Source organism: Thamnophis elegans, chromosome 1 (genome assembly GCF_009769535.1).
Source record: "Thamnophis elegans isolate rThaEle1 chromosome 1, rThaEle1.pri, whole genome shotgun sequence".
In the NCBI taxonomy this organism is placed as follows: domain Eukaryota; kingdom Metazoa; phylum Chordata; class Lepidosauria; order Squamata; family Colubridae; genus Thamnophis; species Thamnophis elegans.
This window is the reverse complement of record NC_045541.1, coordinates 179,574,962-179,592,086: the sequence shown is the minus strand read 5'-3', so window position 1 is coordinate 179,592,086 and position 17,125 is coordinate 179,574,962. Positions and strand designations below refer to the sequence as shown.

General features: G+C 41.2%; 1 protein-coding gene and 1 pseudogene across 4 annotated transcripts in view; both read left to right on the top strand.

The window, feature by feature from the left end:
* The window catches only part of LOC116518934, a 19,972-nt pseudogene extending 16,945 nt beyond the window's left edge, over nucleotides 1-3,027 (top strand).
* The window catches only part of LRG1 (leucine rich alpha-2-glycoprotein 1), a 19,387-nt gene extending 2,262 nt beyond the window's left edge, over nucleotides 1-17,125 (top strand). For 2 of the 4 annotated variants that reach the window (XM_032232269.1, XM_032232413.1), the window contains exon 2: nucleotides 15,497-17,125. In XM_032232269.1, coding sequence (XP_032088160.1) covers nucleotides 15,497-16,493 — 997 coding nt within the window. In that variant the 3' untranslated portion in view covers nucleotides 16,494-17,125. Of the gene's footprint in view, nucleotides 1-13,722; nucleotides 13,916-15,491 lie in introns of those variants that run through there. The other 2 variants (XM_032232202.1, XM_032232344.1) reach the window with 2 other exon arrangements.

Below are 17,125 nucleotides of genomic sequence, written 5' to 3'. Positions count from 1 at the left end.
TGTTTATAGTTTCTTGGGTTGTTGTCTGAACTTGTTGTATCTTTAATTCTTGTTCTTTACGTTTAATTGCCGCTCAAGTTTGTCTTTGTTCCATAACTCCTTCTGTCTCCTCAAATAATTCCAAGGCTTGAACAGCACCCAAAAGTTGCATTAAATCTTCTTCTGTAGTCAAGGCGCGTCCTTGGGCTTGTACCTGTGTAGCTTCCTGTCTAGCCTCCCCTGCTTCTTTCCTTCTTCTGAGTCCTGGAGATGGTGGATAGCCAGACTTTAGTACATTACTGAAAAAATCTCTTGCCTTCCAAACTGAATTAAGATGATATCTTTCTCCTAAATAATTCACCACCAATCCAGCTGGGACCTCCCATCTATACTGTATCTGGCGATTTCTAAGTTCATCAACTAGGAATGCATAGTCCTTTCTGGATCTCAACATTTTAGGGGGAATTTCTTTCAGTACTGCCACCTCCTGTCCTGCCACCTGTAGTTTGTTTTATAAGTCGCTTGTAAAATTCCATTCCTTGTTTTCCTGGTGACAAAATGGATTACAATATCTCTTGGTAGTTGTCTCTGTCTAGCAATCCATGAATTAACACGATAAATTTGTCAATCTGCCAATCATATTCTGCCTTTGGTTCGGCAATTAACTGAGCGAAAGCTTCTGCAAAAATCTCTTTCAAATTTTCTTGGTTATTTTCTTTCAGGGCCTCTTATTCTCAAAGCAAATTCCATCGCTCTGTATTGTATCATTGTAACTTCTGCCTCTGACTTTTCGATCTTGATTTGAGCCTCATCAACTTTGTTCTCCAGATTCACATTCGACTGATTAATTTCTTCCACCTTATCCTCCAGCGATGTTACATAACCAAGCAAACCCTTAAATGCATCCACTATATCCTCTCTTATTTGTTGATTGCGGGTTTGGATTAAATCCTTATTTCAGACATTTCGTCAGATACATCTTTAAAAGCAGTTGTAATTTTTCTTCCAAAACAGAGGCTTGTGCCTTTAAAGCATCTTGAAGGGCTTCAAGTGTCAATGTTCATGTATCCGCTGAGGGTAATGTGTGGTGGACTTGTATTGAAGCCAAAAGATACCGGACTAAAAATTCACATGTGGTAGGAGAAAATGATACACAAACACATACATCTTAAACCCGAGATTTTTTATTGGGAATTATACCAGAAATCTATACCAAAGACTTAAAATATTTGATTATAAACGTTTTAAACAGCAGCTAGAATCATATTTGCAAAAAACTGCAAAAATGAAACAATACCAAAACAGGAAGAAGTTATTTGAAAAAAATGGAGTGTGCTGAAATGAGCAAATTGACATTTGAAATTTGAGAACAAGAAGACGAGCAATTTTATAAGATATGGCACTTGTTTTATCAGTGGCTGGGGAAAAAAACCTGGAAATGAAGCCTCAGCCCATTATGACCATCTTCTATTCCGAGCCCCTTATCAAATTTGGAAATAACACAGTCGGGAGGGGCTGCAGATATTTCAGGAGGGGTCTCAACCCCGATTGAGCAACCGGGTGGTGAGGTGGAATTCAGCTGAAGGAAAAGTCAGTGCTGCATCTGGGAACAGCAGGCAGAAACAGAGACGAAGCGGAGGGCTCCTGGCTGAGCCACATGTGAGAGGGAAGCTTAAGGTGTTGTCTCTTCCTTTTTTCTCCATAGGATGAAGCCTTCAACTCCACCTCTTCTGATCGCCTGCCTTGTGATGTCCCTCAACAGCTACACACAACAGGTCCCTCACTGTCTGCCCCTTCCCGGCTCAGAAAAGACGGTTTTTATCTGCAACGCTTCATCGCTCCATCAATTTCCCAAAGGCTTCCCCAGTGAAACCAAGACAATCTCCGTTCAGTCCACCCAGATCTCCAGCCTTGACGCGGAGGCCTTGCAGGGTCTTCCGGAGCTCCAGGGGCTCTATCTGACCAACAACCAGTTGAAGACCCTTCCGAGTGGCCTCTTCTGTAATCTCACACACCTGCACTACCTGGATCTTTCCAGAAATCTCCTGGAAGATCTACCTCCAGCGCTCTTCACCAATGCAGGTAGCCTGGCCTTCTTAGACCTCAGTGAAAACCGACTGGCCCAACTACGCCCGTCCTGGTTCGATACCCTGGAGGACCTCAAGACCCTGCGTCTCGACCACAATCAGCTGAAGGAGATCCCGGATTCTTGCTTCCGTAAGCTGACCCTGCTGCAGTCCCTGGATCTCTCCTCCAACCTCCTCCACTTCCTCTCTCCAGAGATGTTCAGAGGCCTCACATTTTTAAGGGTCTTATTTCTGGAAAACAACCCCATCTATTCAATTGCCCCCAACACCTTCAATGTGACTCCCACACTGTGGATGCTCTCACTGAGGAACACCAGCCTGACCCATGTTCCGGCTGGGCTCTTTCGGTCCTTGAAGCATCTGGGACGGTTGGATCTCGCCACCACAATATCATCTCTCTGGATTTTCCCTTGGTCAATGTGTCTTTTGCGCTCACACTCGATCTCTCCGGGAATCCCTGGGCCTGTGACTGCCGCCTGCAGGCCCTCTTCAACTGGGTCCAGAAAGATGGGGTGGATTTGTTTCCTGAAGAGTATGTGGTCTGCGCTTTCCCCAAACATTTGAAGGGTCAAGTTGCAACTTCGCTTAACGGATCCCAACTTTGTGCCTGCTAAAGCCTTCGAGACGGATCTTCTCCCAGCCTGCTCAGCTGGTGTGCTGCAAGATGGATGGACTTCAACTCCCAGAATTCCCAAGCCGGCATGCTTTCAGGTGATTGCACTTCAGTTCCCAGAATCCCCCAGCCACCATGTATGGACTTCAACTCCCATAATTCCTAGGTGGCATGCTTTCAGATGATTGATTTCAGTTCCCAGAATCCCCCAGCATCATACATGGACTCAACTCCCAGAATTCCTAGGCTGGCATGCTTTCAGATGATTGGACTTCAGTTCCCAGAATCCCCCAGCCATCATGTCTAAACTTCAAATCCCAGAATTCCAATGAGCCCGCTGTCAGATCTGTTAAAAAGAATGAAAAAGGGGGAAATGGTGTAGCAAACAAAGCAATAAAAGAAATAAAACAAGATAATTAAACACCAATCAGACAAATTAAGCTAAGTTTGATTTTCTTTTCAATATTAGCCAAACTTTCCTCTTTCTGATTTTTTCAGCATTAGAAATTTCCCTCCCGCCCCTTAGTCTGAATCCAAAAATCACCCTTATGATCGTCTCAGCCTCCCCAGGGTCCCATGATAAAGATTCAGACCCTTGACAACTGACTCGTATTTGTGACGGTTGCAGTGTCCCGGGGTTATGCGATCCCCTTTTGTGAGACCTCTCAAGAGCAAAGTCAAGGGGGAAGCCGGATTCACTTAACAACCGCTTTTCTAACTTAACAAATGCGATGATTCACTTAACAACTGCAGAAAGGGAAGGGAAAGGAAGTAAATAAGAGGAAGGGAAGGGAAAGGAAGTAAATAGATGATGAGGGGAAAAAGAAGGAAGTAAATGGATAAGAAAGAGGAAGGGAAGAAACAGATGATGACAGGAAGGAAGTAAATAGATAAAGAGGAAGGGAAGGAAGTAAATAGATAAAGAGGAAAGGGAGGGAAGGAAGTAAATAGACAAGGAAGGGGAAGGGAAGGAAGGAAATAGATAAGAAAGAGAAAGGGGAAGGGAAGGAAGCAAATAGATGATGATGGGGAAAAGAAGTAAATGGATAAAAAAGAGGAAGGGAAAGAAGCAAATAGATAATGATGGGAAGGGAACAAAGTAAATAGATAAGACAGAGGAAGGGGAAGGGAAAGGAAGTAAATAGATGATGAAGGGGAAAAGGGAAGTAAATGTATAAGAAAGAGGAAGGGAAGGAATAAATAGATGATGAATGGAAGAAATAAAATAGATGAAGGGAACGAAGTAAATAGAAAAGAAAGAAGAAGGGAAGGGAAGGAGTAAATAGATGAGGAAGTGGAAAGGAAGGAAGGAAATAGATAAGAAAGAGGAAGTGGAAGGGAAGAGAAAGGAAGGAAATAGATGGTGAAGGGAAGGGAAAAGGAAAAGAAAAGGAAAAGGAAAGGGGGAAGGGAATTCTGATCTTTCTCTATTCTACGCTGCAACTATTGCTCACTGATTCAAACCAGCTCTTATTAAGTTTGCAGATAAGACAAAGTGAAGGCAAAGAAACCTTTGAGGAGAGAGGATGAGTCCCAAAGATCCCAACATTTTTTTAATATATTTTTTATTCTTTTTAAAACGAAACAACACATACAAAACAAAGCAAGAGAAGAACAAAGAACAACTGTCCTCCATTTCATCAAGCATGTTGTTTGGTTACAAGTTTTTGTGCATCAATTCTTAAGCTTAAGAAACCCAATATTAATATTGGGTTTCTGTCTGGATGGTCTCTTGTGACGAGCCGAAGGACAGAGAATGGAAGTAGTGATTTTCCTCCCATATTTGGGCATACCGGGGGTTGTAAAATCTAAATAGATACCTTTCACCCTGGCTGGCTGATAAGGAGTCGAGCTCTGTGGCTCAGTGGTTATCACATCTTCCTAAGATGCAATACAGCACAGGTTCGATTCCCAGTAAGGGTATGGCTAGCTGATGAGAGCTAAATAGCTTGAAATAGATCTATACTAGTCTCCCTTTATTTATTTATCAGCACAAATACAACAAATGTAACAAAAAGGCAACAGTAAAAATATTGGGTTTCTGTCTGGATGGTCTCTTGTGACGAGCCAAAGGACAGAGAATGGAAGTAGTGATCTTCCTCCCATATTTGGGCATACCGGGGGTTGTAAATATATATACATATATATTTATATGTATATATATATAGTTCATTACATCGTTATTAATCCGTTAAATATACCAAGGTCTTTCTAATATAAAATGGTCACTACATACAATTGTACCAAAGTATTCAAATCATCCCACTCTTATACATTAAGATCATTATTGTTCTTTATATATCATGTAAATAGTGCTCTATATCATAACAAGAAAAAAACTTTCATAACAATAACTATAACTTTCTATTACTACATAAGTAAACAGTTTCATTCCCAGGTTTTTTTATCTAACCATTGGTAAAACAAGTCCCATATTTTATAATATTGCTCATCCTCTCGTTCTCTAATTTCAAATGTAAGCTTACTCATTTCGGCACATTCCATTATTTTCCGAATAGTTTCCTCCTGTGATGGTACTTTCTCGTTTTTCCAATTTTTGGCAAATGCAATTCTAGCAGCTGTTAAAACATTCACGATCAGATATTTCAAGTCCTTGTTGTATGTTTCTGGTATTATTCCCAATAAGAAGAGTTCTGGTTTTAAGTTTATGTGTTTATGTATCATTTTCTCCAACCACATGTGGATTTTAGTCCAATATCTTTTAGCTTCAGTACAAGTCCACCACATGTGATAGTATGTGCCCAGTGTCTGATGACATTTCCAAAAATTTTCAGATTTATTCTTGGACATTCTTGCAATTCTCGATGGGGATAAATGCCACCTGTAAAACATCTTATACAAGTTCTCTTCATATGCAGTTGACATTGTCATTTTATAATTTTGAATCCACAGTTTTTGCCATTTCTCTAGTTCAATCCCATGCCCAAAGTTTTTCCCTAGGCTAAAGTAGTTTCTTTGACTTGTTCCTCATGCAGTTTCACCTCTAGTAAGTAGCCATAGAGTTTTTAATTACCTTTTCATCGGTACCTGTTAAGGTTTTATCTAATTCAGATCATTTTATCGTAAAAACCCTCCTTTTTTTTCATGACCCGTCAAAAGCGCGGAGGACAAAATCGCGCTCGACGAAAGCGCGCATGTGACGTCATCACAGTGCGATGAAAAAAATTAAAAATTGAAATAAAATTAAAATTAAAGCAAGCCGATTTACATAAAGGTAAGGTTAGGTTTAGGGTTAGGTTTAGGGTTAGGTTAAGGGTTAGGGTTAGGTTTAGCATTACGTTAACGGTTAGGTTTAGGGTTAGATTTAGGGTTAGGTTAGGGTTAGGTTTAGGGTTAGGTTAGGGGGGGGTTAGGGTAAGGTTTTAGCTTTATTTTTATATTTTTCGATCACAGCGCGATGTTTTCGTTTGATCTTCATACTCCTCAATACTTTTTTTGATCTTCATTATATCTAGAATGTATTTGCACATATGAATGCCAATTAACTTCAATACCTTCCTGTATCAAATCTTGTATAATTTGAGTTCACCCTCTGTATTAATAATTCCGCATATCTAACTGTTTGTTTCCTTTTATATATTATTGAATATGAAAAAGCTTCGATGGTTGATATCCAGACTGGAATTTTTAGTAGCGTAGTTTCTTAATCTTCTCCCAGTTTAATAACAAAGGCTGTCTTATATGGTGCCTCCTAAAATAAGCATGTGCTTTAGTTCCCTTATACATAAAAAAGTGTGCCATCCCAACAACAAATCGTGTCCCTCTAGATTCAAGACTCTACTATTTCTTAACATTATCCATTCCTTGATCCACTTCAGACTAGCTGCCTGGTGGTATAGCTCCCAGTCAGGTAATCCGAACCCTCCTCTTGATTTAGGCATCTTGCAGACTTGCATTTATTCTTGCTTTTTTCCCCCTGCCATATGATTTCAACGCCAATTTATTTAAGTCTTCAAAATAATCTTTCCCCAACCTAATTGGGATAGTCTGGAACAGGTATAGGATTCTAGGTAAAATGATCATTTGGATTGTAGAAATTCTCCCGATCATTGATAGTTGAAGATTTTCCCATTTCACCAAATCCGTTGCGATTTGTTGCTTCAATCTAGAATAATTGTCCTCTTTGAGGGTACTGCATCTATGTCAGCACCTCTCCATTAATTAATTAGGAAAGAAAGACCACAAGACTCCATGTGTGGAAATCAAGTGTACTTTTACTAATTAAGAATGATTAAAGGCATAGCAAAGCGAAGTCTGATTATTTAGGCGCGAAAGCGATTGATATATAGAATAGCCCATTCCCCACCCCTTGGCATCACAGTTCCAGTCCAATCATAATTCTTCCAAGTGTCAGGTGTGAGATAACTTCAAAAGGCATCACAAAGATGGAATGTCGGTGCCGTTAGTCCTGGCGGGAAACACCCACGCATGCGTAGTCCGATCAGCCGGTGAACTCCAGAACCTTCCCCCAGCACAATGAGTAACCCCTCCCAAATACCATGCCCTCCCTCCCCGTTTCATGGCAGCCGAAGCGATAGTGAAGCAGAGGCTGACAATCTAGCTGTTAAAAAGATCCCCAAATATTTGACCTTGTTCATAACTTGCATCTCTGAGATTTCTGCCAATTCTTCTTTGTGTTTTGATGATATGTTCTTTGTCATGATTTTTGTTTTGTCTTTGTTTATTTTCAAACCTGCTACTTTTCCATACTCCTCAATACTTTCTATCAGTTTGGGTGTAGATTCCAGTGGCTCCTGGAGAATGAAGACTAAGTCATCTGCAAACGCTTGCAACTTATATTCTTCTTTTTTAATAGTCATTCCCTTTATTTCTTCCTCTTCTCTGATTCTTCTGTTTAAAACTTCTAGCATTAGGACAAAAAGCAGTGGTGAGAATGGACAGCCTTGTCTCATATTTCTCTTTATTTCAATAGGATCTGTCAGTTCTCCATTTATCATTATCTTAGCTGTTTGTTTGTGGTATACTGTTGGTATAGCTTGAATAAAGTTCTTGCCAAAATTCATTAATTAGTTCCATTTGTTGTATCATGAATTGCCAGTTCACATTATCAAAAGCCTTCTGCGCGTCAAGAAACATCAAGGCCATTTGCTTTTCGGGGTGGGCTTCATAATATTCCAAAGTGTCCAAGATTATTCTTGTATTGTCTCTAATTTGCCTCTTTGGTAGAAAACCATTTTGGTCCGAATGGATAAACCCATTTAAATATTTTTTCAGTCTCTCAGCCAGTATGGAAGCAAATAGCTTGTAATCTGAGTTTAACAAGGAAATTGGTCTGTAGTTCTTAATTTGCGTGTGATCTGCCTCCTCTTTGGGTATTAATGTATGCTTCTAGCCAAGAGTCAGGTATTTTACTTTCAGTCATTCCTTCATTCATAACTTCTAACAGGTGAAGAGACAAGGATTCCTCTAACGTTTTGTAAAATTCCACAGGTAAGCCATCGGGACCGGGGGGCTTCCCAATCTTTTGTCTTTTAAGACCTTCAGCTAACTCCATCATTGTTATTCTACCTTCTAACATAGTTCTAATACCATTAGGTATTAGGGGAAGATTAGCATTTTGTAAATATTGTTTAACTTTCCTCTTTTATATTCTCTTGTTCATACCACTTAGCATAGTAATCTTGTATGATTTTCTTCTTTTCTGCATTTCCATAGTGGGTTTTTTCCTTGTTCGTCTTTTAGTTGTTGTATTTTCTTAGCCTCTCTCTCCTTTCTCAGTTTGTATGCCAACCATCTGCCTGGTTTCTTTGCATTTTCAAAATAGTCCTGTTTAGCGCCTCTAATTTTTTGTGCCAGTTCCTCCTTTTCCAGTAAGTCCATTTTATGTTTAATTATATCCGTTTTTATTTTAATCTCCTTCTTTTGTGGAGATTTCTGTAGTTCTTTTTCCAAAATACTATAATCTTTTTCTAGGTTTTTGGATGTTTGTCTTTTCTTTGAGTTTCTCATTTTTGTACAGTCTATTATCAGACCTCTAGAGAAGGCCTTCATTGTATCCCTAAGGTTCTGCAAGGATGTATCTTCTTTTTTATTTTCTTTAAAAAAAGAAAGTCAGTTCTTTTTCGATTTTCTTTAGAAAGTCTTTCTCTTTCAGTATTGTGTTGTTTAAAGTCCATCTAGATCTTGTTCTTTGTGATCTCCATTTTATTGTCATTGGGTTTTGGTTGGCCCAAGTATTTGGTTCAATTTCCACTTCTTGTATACTACCAAACAGATCTGTTGAGGCCCAAATCATATCAATTCTAGAAAGTGATAGGTTCCTATTTGAATAGAAGGTATATTGTTTTTTTGGTGTGGTTTCTTTCTCTCCAGATATCTTTTAGATTGATTTCATCCATCATCTTAAAGAAAGATTTCGGGAGTGTTTTTCTATTTGATTTTATTGTTTTATGGGTTTTATGATCCATGTTCTGGTTTATAATGCCATTAAAGTCTCCCATCATACAAATATCAGCATACTCTAAGTCAATTATTTTCTTGTGGAGTTTTTTTATAAAATTCATCTTGTTTTTTGTTAGGTGCGTAGATTACAATTAAAAGTATTTTCCTTACATTGTCCATAATTTCCACCATCCTCAACTGTATAAATTTGTTTTACTGGGATTTTATCTTTAATTTAAAAAGTCACACCTCTTTTCTTACAGTCCGCCAACGAGGTGAAAATTTTGCCAAGTTTTGGTTGTAGTAATAAATAATTGTATCTTTGTTGAATGTGTACTTCTTGTAAACAAATTATATCTTTTTTTTTTTAGATAAAAAAGGTGGCACGGTGGGTAGAGTGCACTACTGCAAGCACTTCAGCTTGGATTTGGATTTGGATTTTGACTTTATTTATATGCCGCCCTTTTCCCTGAGGGGAGTCAGGGCGGCTCACAATCCAGGGGGAGGGAAAAACAAAACAAGATACACACATAAAGACAATACATCATTAAAAAAGCGCAACAGTCATACTATTCGGGTGGGGTTGAAGTCTTTAACCCCAGGCCTGTCGGGACAGCCAGGTTTTTAAGGCTATGCGGAAGGTCTGGAGGGTGGTGAGGGTACGAATCTCCATGGGGAGTTCGTTCCATAGGGTCGGAGCAGCCACCGAGAAGGCTCTCCTCCGGGTAGTTGCCAGTCGACATTGACCGGCTGATGGAATTCGGAGGAGGCCTAATCTATGGGATCTTATTGGCCTAGTGGAGGTAATTGGCTGACTGTTATCTGCAGTTCAGCGGTTCAAATCTCACCGGCTCAGGGTTGACTCAGCCTTCCATCCTTCCGAGGTGGGTGAAATGAGGACCCAGATTGTTGGGGGCGATATGCTAACTCTGTAAACCGCTTAGAGAGGGCTGAAAGCCCTATGAAGCGGTATATAAGTCTTTAAAAAAAATTAACCTTTCTAATTTATGGAATATTTTCCTTCTTTTGATTACCAAATTAAGTCCATTTACATTAATTGAGAGCAATTTTGTTCCTTCCATCTTTATGTTTTATAATTAGGATTTATAGCTCTAGTTGTTCTTGGTTCCCGTTGTTCTCTAATCTCTACCCCTCCTACAGCCCCTCCTACCCCTCCTACAGCACCCCTCCTACAGCACCTTCTCCTGCACCTACAGCAGAAGGTGCTGTAATCCCACCTACAGCGCCTTCCACCTTCTCAGATTCAGTTATAGGTATGTCTAACAATTGCACCAGAGGTTCTTCACTTCCGGATTTCTCGACCTTTCCTCTCAGATGTTCTCTATAAAAGGCTTCTGCTTTCTCCATTGTATCAATTCTGTACCTTTGTCCTTTCCATATAAATATTAAACCTTCCGGTATCAGCCATCTGGAGTTAACTCCTAATTTGAGTAGAATTGTAGTAAAAAATTGGCATTTTCTTCTTTTTTCTCGCAATCTTCTAGGGATTTGCTTTAAAATTACAATCTCCTTGCCTTTGTATTCCAATTTTCTATCTCTTATTTTTTTGCAATATTTATAGTTTAAGTGCTTTTTTAGTAAATCTTACATGGACTTCCCTTGGAAGAGAATTTCTGGTTGCATATCTTGTATTTACTCGAAACGTCTCATCTATGCAATCCAACATCTTCTCTTGAGATATCTCTAGCACGTCCATCAGGATTTCAGATATTAGTTGTGGCAGATTCTCTACCCTTTTCTTCTGTTATATTTTGGAAACTTAAAAAATACTCAGAACGCTCCACCTCCCATCCTATTATTACGCTACTTTCTATTTCAATTTCGCTCAATCTACTGTCAAATTCTCCATCCCACTTCTCTCTTTATTCCTCTTTTTCAGCAATTTTTCCATTCTATCTTCTTGTTTCACAATCCAGTTTTATATAGTTACAATTTTTCCCTCTGTCTGATCTAGTTTCTGATCTATGTTTCCAATTCGCTGATCCATTTTCTCCATCCTCTTTTCCATGTTTTCAGACTTCTTCACTAATATGTCTAGTTTTTCATCTGTCCTTGTTTGTAATTTTTGTATTGCTTGCATAATTGTCTCTAGTGTTGTAGCCTTTTCTTTTTCTTGCTGGATCATCTTTGCCCCCCTGCTGGAGAAGAGGCAGGGGTTGTGGTAGTGGAGCCCACTGGTGTCACCTTCCGGCTCATATTCCTGATTTTCCTTTTTGAGGCTCAATCTAATTATAGTTAACTATAAGGAAGGAAGGAGGAAAGAAAGAATAAGAAAAGGAAGGGGAGGGAAGTAAAAGTTAAATAGAGAAGCAAACAGATAAATCAAGATTAAGATTAGAAAAAAAGGATATAGGAAATATAATAAGAGAATAAAAGAAGGGTGGGTAAAGAAGAAAAGGAAAAAATAGTCAAAATCTTGGCCACCTTGTCCAATCAGTTCCAGATTTTAGGGCCCAGTTTTTGTTTTTGTTTTGAAAAGAGGAAAGAAGAAAAGAAAAGATAAGCAGAGGAGTTGAGCTTATAAAAAATAAGCGTGAGTGAAAGAAGAGGAAAGTGTATGTATGTATGTATGTATGTATGTATGTATGTGTGTATACACACACATATACACATACACACGGATGGACGGACAGACAGACAGATAGACATATCTATCTATCTATCTATCTATCTATCTATCTATATACATACATACATACATACACACACACACACACACATGTATCTTGAATATTTCAAAAAGGGGGATAGGCCAAAAAAGGGGCAAAACAAAACAAAAAAAATATTCAACACTTCAAAACTTCAAGGCTTCTACCAAAAAAGAAAAAGAAAAAAATGCAAACAGGCGATCAAAAAGAAAGAGAAAAACCGTCACATCCCAGGCAGAATGGTGTAAACATAGTCAAAGAGAAATATGACGGAGAGAGTTCAAAGTATTTTCTTTTCACTTTTGATTAGAAGAACTTTCACCCAATTTTCTCTTAGAGATTTTCATGCATTTTCCAAAATAAGTTTCCAGACACTTAAGAATCCACAAGAGACACCTGTGTAAACAACTGTAGCTCTTGCCTCTTATTGTGTCTTGACCCTCAACAGGGCCATTCTAACTAAATAACTCCCGCAATAAAGTTTGGTAACATTGTTTCAAAGTCTACAAGGTGGCAGTGTTGTATTGTATCAATTCCTAGCCCCGGGGGAAAAAAATACTCTTAATAGAGAATCACGGGGCTAGGAAAGCTGTTCTGACCCCCACCTTGCCCGTTCAGAAACTGAAGCCCAAACAAAGTTTGCAAAGGAATGTTTTTATCAGTCCCGGCTCTTGCTGGCTGCGAGCCCAAAATAAACACAGATAAAATGCTCTGGCAAAAGTCTTCACTCAAACTAATACAAGACAGGATTACATAAATCAAGACACTTATCCAAATGCTTTTCTCAATGGTTGCACATGAACGGAGAACGGAACGGAATGAAATGAACGAACGAATGTTGACTTCTGCCACTAGGGCGTGGCACCCTCCGTCTTTTATCCGCAGGAGATCCTAATGAGCCACAGCTGCTCATTATCCTCTCCTGTGAGTCGGTCAGCCCTGCATCCCGAAACCACTCACAGGAGGTTTCTGCTGAGTCACAACAGAAAGCATAACAAAACAAATAAAAGAGTCTTTAAGGCATAATAAATGAGAAAATAGTCCCAGTCAAATCACTGCCAGATGTCAAAAAAAGCTTCCTCATTTAGTTGAAACAAGTTATAACAAAAGTCCAATCTGGTTTCCGGTGATAAGAAATGTAAAGTCCAAACAATCTCAATTAACCATGCTCAAACCCGCCGATAGTTCTCTGTTTATACTGTATTTTCTTTAAGTCTTAAAGTTTAGGGTGTTCTCTTTAGAATAAAAAAACACCTTTATAAAAGATCTCACCATAACGGCATGCTTTATTCTCTCTCCAGCTCTTGCTTTGTGGAGCTGTCGGCACCTTCGGCAGCCTAGGCGGCTGGCTCAAGATTGCAAGGAAAAGGGGGCTTCCCCTGTTTTCCCAGAGACTTTGAGGGTGTCTCTGGGTTCACAGGGCTTCCCCCTACCTCCCACTGTCTCTTCGGGACAGCTTGGGTCTAATTCAGACGGTCCAACCGATCAGAATCCACAGCTAATCTGGAGTAACCAGAATTAGCTGCAGTTTTGCTGCGACGCTAGCTCCTCCCCCAGTTTTCAGGTTGTTTTTCAAGCTTGAAAATGTCCTTTAAAAACAGCTCAAAAAAATGGCCGGAAAACGGCCCAAAAAACAGCCTGAAAATGGACTGAAAAATGGCCAAAAATGGTCAAAAACACATGTGCATCAGCCAGCTGGTCTTCAGGTTTCCAACACTCTAGCGTGCAGACATGAGTGTTCCTGCATGCGTGTTCTGGTTTGGGCCCTCAGTGCCAAAACTGTTTCCCTATCACTGGTCTAGGTGTGTTTTTTTCCACTTGTTTGAGGCAGTTCTCCAAAAGAGATGAGGAAATTGTTTCTCCTCCCCCCCAAAAAACAGAGAAAAGTTCATTTTGTGAAAAGGCTTCAGGTTTTCAACATTTGTCAACATTTGCTTTTGAACAAAGGTTCAGCTGTGCACTGGATCTTTTTTTCTCTCCGTGATGCAATCAAGACAGGGGAATTTTCACCAATGTTTTTGGGAAAGATTTTTGAGGGCAGGAACTTCCTTCTAGCACTGATATATAAGAGAGTAACTGCTGGACACAGCAGACCAAAAAGAGGGAGAGAAGCTGGCAGACATTTGGTTTGGAGACAGAGATAGGTAAGTGGGCACTTTTTGGCTTTCTTGCACAAGCTGAGTGTTGGTTTGGAATGAAAAGAAAGAAAGAAAGAAAGAAAGAAGGGAGGGAGGGAGGGAGGGAAGAATGGAAGGGAGGAGGAAAGGAAGGAAAGAAGAGAAAAAGAAGAAAGGAAGGAAAGATATAGATAGAAAGAAGAAAGGAAGGAAAGAAACAGTGGGAGGGAGGGGGAAATAAAGGAAAGAAAGAAGAAACATAGAAAGGAGAAAGAAAAAAGGAAGGAAGGAAGGAAGGAAGGAAGGAAGGAAGGAAGGAAGGAAGGAAGGAAGGAAGGAAAGAAAGAAAGAAAGAAAGAAAGAAAGAAAGAAAGAAAGAAAGAAAGAAAGAATGAGTGTGGGAATCAAAGCCTTGGAATCTGCAAAAGACTTCATCGGTTTGATTCCACTTCTTCCAAATTTCTAGTCCTTCAGATTTTCTAACTGAGAAAAAGAAATCCTGGACCCTTTGCAAACAAGTTTCACACTCAGGCACGCATTCTGGAAGAAAGAGAACGGCAAAAACAAGCAAACAAGGGAATCGTGGCTAGGGGGGGCCTTGCAGCCGGGTGGTGTTCTTGGGGGTTTAAAAGTGAATGGAGGCAAGGAAGTGGATGGCAGTGTGGGAAGGAAGGAAGGGAGGGAGGGAGGAAAGTGGAGAGAAGGAAGGAGGGAAAAGAGAGAGAACAGAGAAATGAAAAAATGAGTCAGAGATGGATGGAAGGAAGGAGAAATAGAGGAAAGTGAAAGAAAAGGAAGGGACAGAGGCAGGCAGGCAGGCAAGAAGGAAGGAAGGAGGGAAGGAAGGAAGAATAGAAGGGGGTCAAGGAAAAGTAAGGGGCAGAGGTAGGCAGGCAGGCAAGAAGGAAGGAAGGAAGGAAGGAAGGAAGAATAGAAGAAGGTCAAGGAAAAGGAAGGGACAGAGGCAGGAAGGAAGGAAGGAAGGAAGAATAGACGGAGGTCAAGGAAAAGGAAGGGGCAGAGGCAGGCAGGCAGGCAAGAAGGAAGGAAGGAAGGAAGGAAGGAAGAATAGAAGAAGGTCAAGGAAAAGGAAGGGACAGAGGCAGGAAGGAAGGAAGGAAGGAAGAATAGACGGAGGTCAAGGAAAAGGAAGGGGCAGAGGCAGGCAGGCAGGCAAGAAGGAAGGAAGGAGGGAAAGAAGGAAGAATAGAAGGTGGTCAAGGAAAAGGAAGGGGCAGAGGCAGGCAGGCAGGCAAGAAGGAAGGAAGGAAGGAAAGAAGTGAAAAGAGGAGAAGCGAAGGAAAGAGAAAGGGAAATAAGAGAGAGATGAATAACACGTCCAGTCCTCAGCCTCAGCCCATTCTGACCATCTTCTATTCCGAGCCCCTTATCAATTTTGGAAACAACACAGTCGGGAGGGGCTGCAGATATTTCAGGAGAGCTCTCAACCCCGATTGAGGAACTGGGTGGTGAGGGTGGAATTCAGCTGAAGGAAAAGTCAGTGCTGAGAACAGCAGGCAGAAACAGAGGATTGGGTGGAGGGCTCCTGGCTGGGCCACATGTGAGAGGGAAGCTTAAGGTGTTGTCTTTCCCCTTTTCTCCCCATAGGATGAAGCCTCCAACTCCAACTCTTCTGATCGCCTGCCTTGTGATGTCCCTCAACAGCTACACCCAACAGGTCCCTCACTGCCTGCCCCTTCCCGGCACAGAAAAGATGGGTTTTATCTGCAATGTTTCATCGCTCCATGAATTTCCCAAAGGCTTCCCCAGTGAAACCAAGACAATCTCCGTTCAGTCCACCCAGATCTCTGGCCTTGACACAGAGGCCCTGCAGGGTCTTCCGGAGCTCCAGGTGCTCTATCTAATGAACAACCAGTTGAAGACTCTTCCGGGTGGCCTCTTCCATAACCTCCCACACCTGCACTCCCTGGATCTTTCCGGAAATCTCCTGGAAGATCTAGCTCCAGCGCTCTTCGCCAATGCAAGTAGCCTGGCCTACTTAGCCCTCGGTGGAAACCAACTGGCCGAACTGCGCCCGTCCTGGTTCGATACCCTGGAGGACCTCAAGATCCTGCGCCTCGACCACAATCAGCTGAAGGAGATCCCGGATTCTTGCTTCCGTAAGCTGACCCTGCTGACGTCCCTGGATCTCTCCTCCAACCTCCTCCGCTGCCTCTCTCCAGAGATGTTCAGAGGCCTCACGTTTTTAACGGTCTTAACTCTGAAAAACAACCCCATCCAGTCGATTGCCCCTAACACCTTCCATGGGACTCCCACGCTGTGGATCCTGTCACTGAGGAACACCAGCCTGACCCATGTTCCGGCTGGGCTCTTTCGGTCCTTGAAGCAACTGGGACGGTTGGATCTCGCCAGCAATGATATTGTCTCTCTGGATTCTCCCTTGGTCAACGTATCTTTTTTGTTCACACTCGATCTCTCCGGGAACCCCTGGGCGTGTGACTGCCGCCTGCATGCCCTTTTCAACTGGGTCCAGAAAGAGCGGGTGGATTTGTTCTCCAAAGAGGACGTGGTCTGTGCTTTCCCCAAACGTTTGAAGGGTCAAGTTGCAACTTCACTTAACGGATCCCAACTTTGTGCCTGCTAAAGCCTTCGAGACGGATCTTTTCCCAGCCTGCTCAGCTGGTGTGTTACAAGATGGATGGACTTCAGTTCCTAGAATTCCTGGGCCGGCATGCTTTCAGATGATTGGACTTCTATTCCCAGAATCCCCCAGCCACCATGCATGGACTTCAACTCCCAGAATTCCTAGGCCGGCATGCTTTCAGATGATTGGACCAGTTCCCAGAATCCCCCAGCCATCATGTATCGACTACAACTCCCAGAATTCCCAATGAGCCTGCTGTCAGATCTGTTAAAAAGAATGAAAAAGGGAAAAATGGTGTAGCAAACAAAGCAATAAAAGAAAGAAAACAAGATAATTAAACACCAATCAGAGAAATTAAGCTAAGTTTGATTTTCTTTTCAATATTAGCCAAACTTTTCTCTTTCAGATTTTTTCAGCATTAGAAATTTCCCTCCCGCCCCTTATTCTGAATCCAAAAATCACCCTTATGATTGTCTCAGCCTCCCCATGGTCCCATGATAAAGATTCAGATGCTTGGCAACTGACTCGTATTTGTGACGGTTGCAGTGTCCCGGGTTATGGGATCTACTTTTGCGAGACTTTCAAGAGCAAAGTCAAGGGGGAAGCCAAATTCACTTAACAATCGCTTTTCT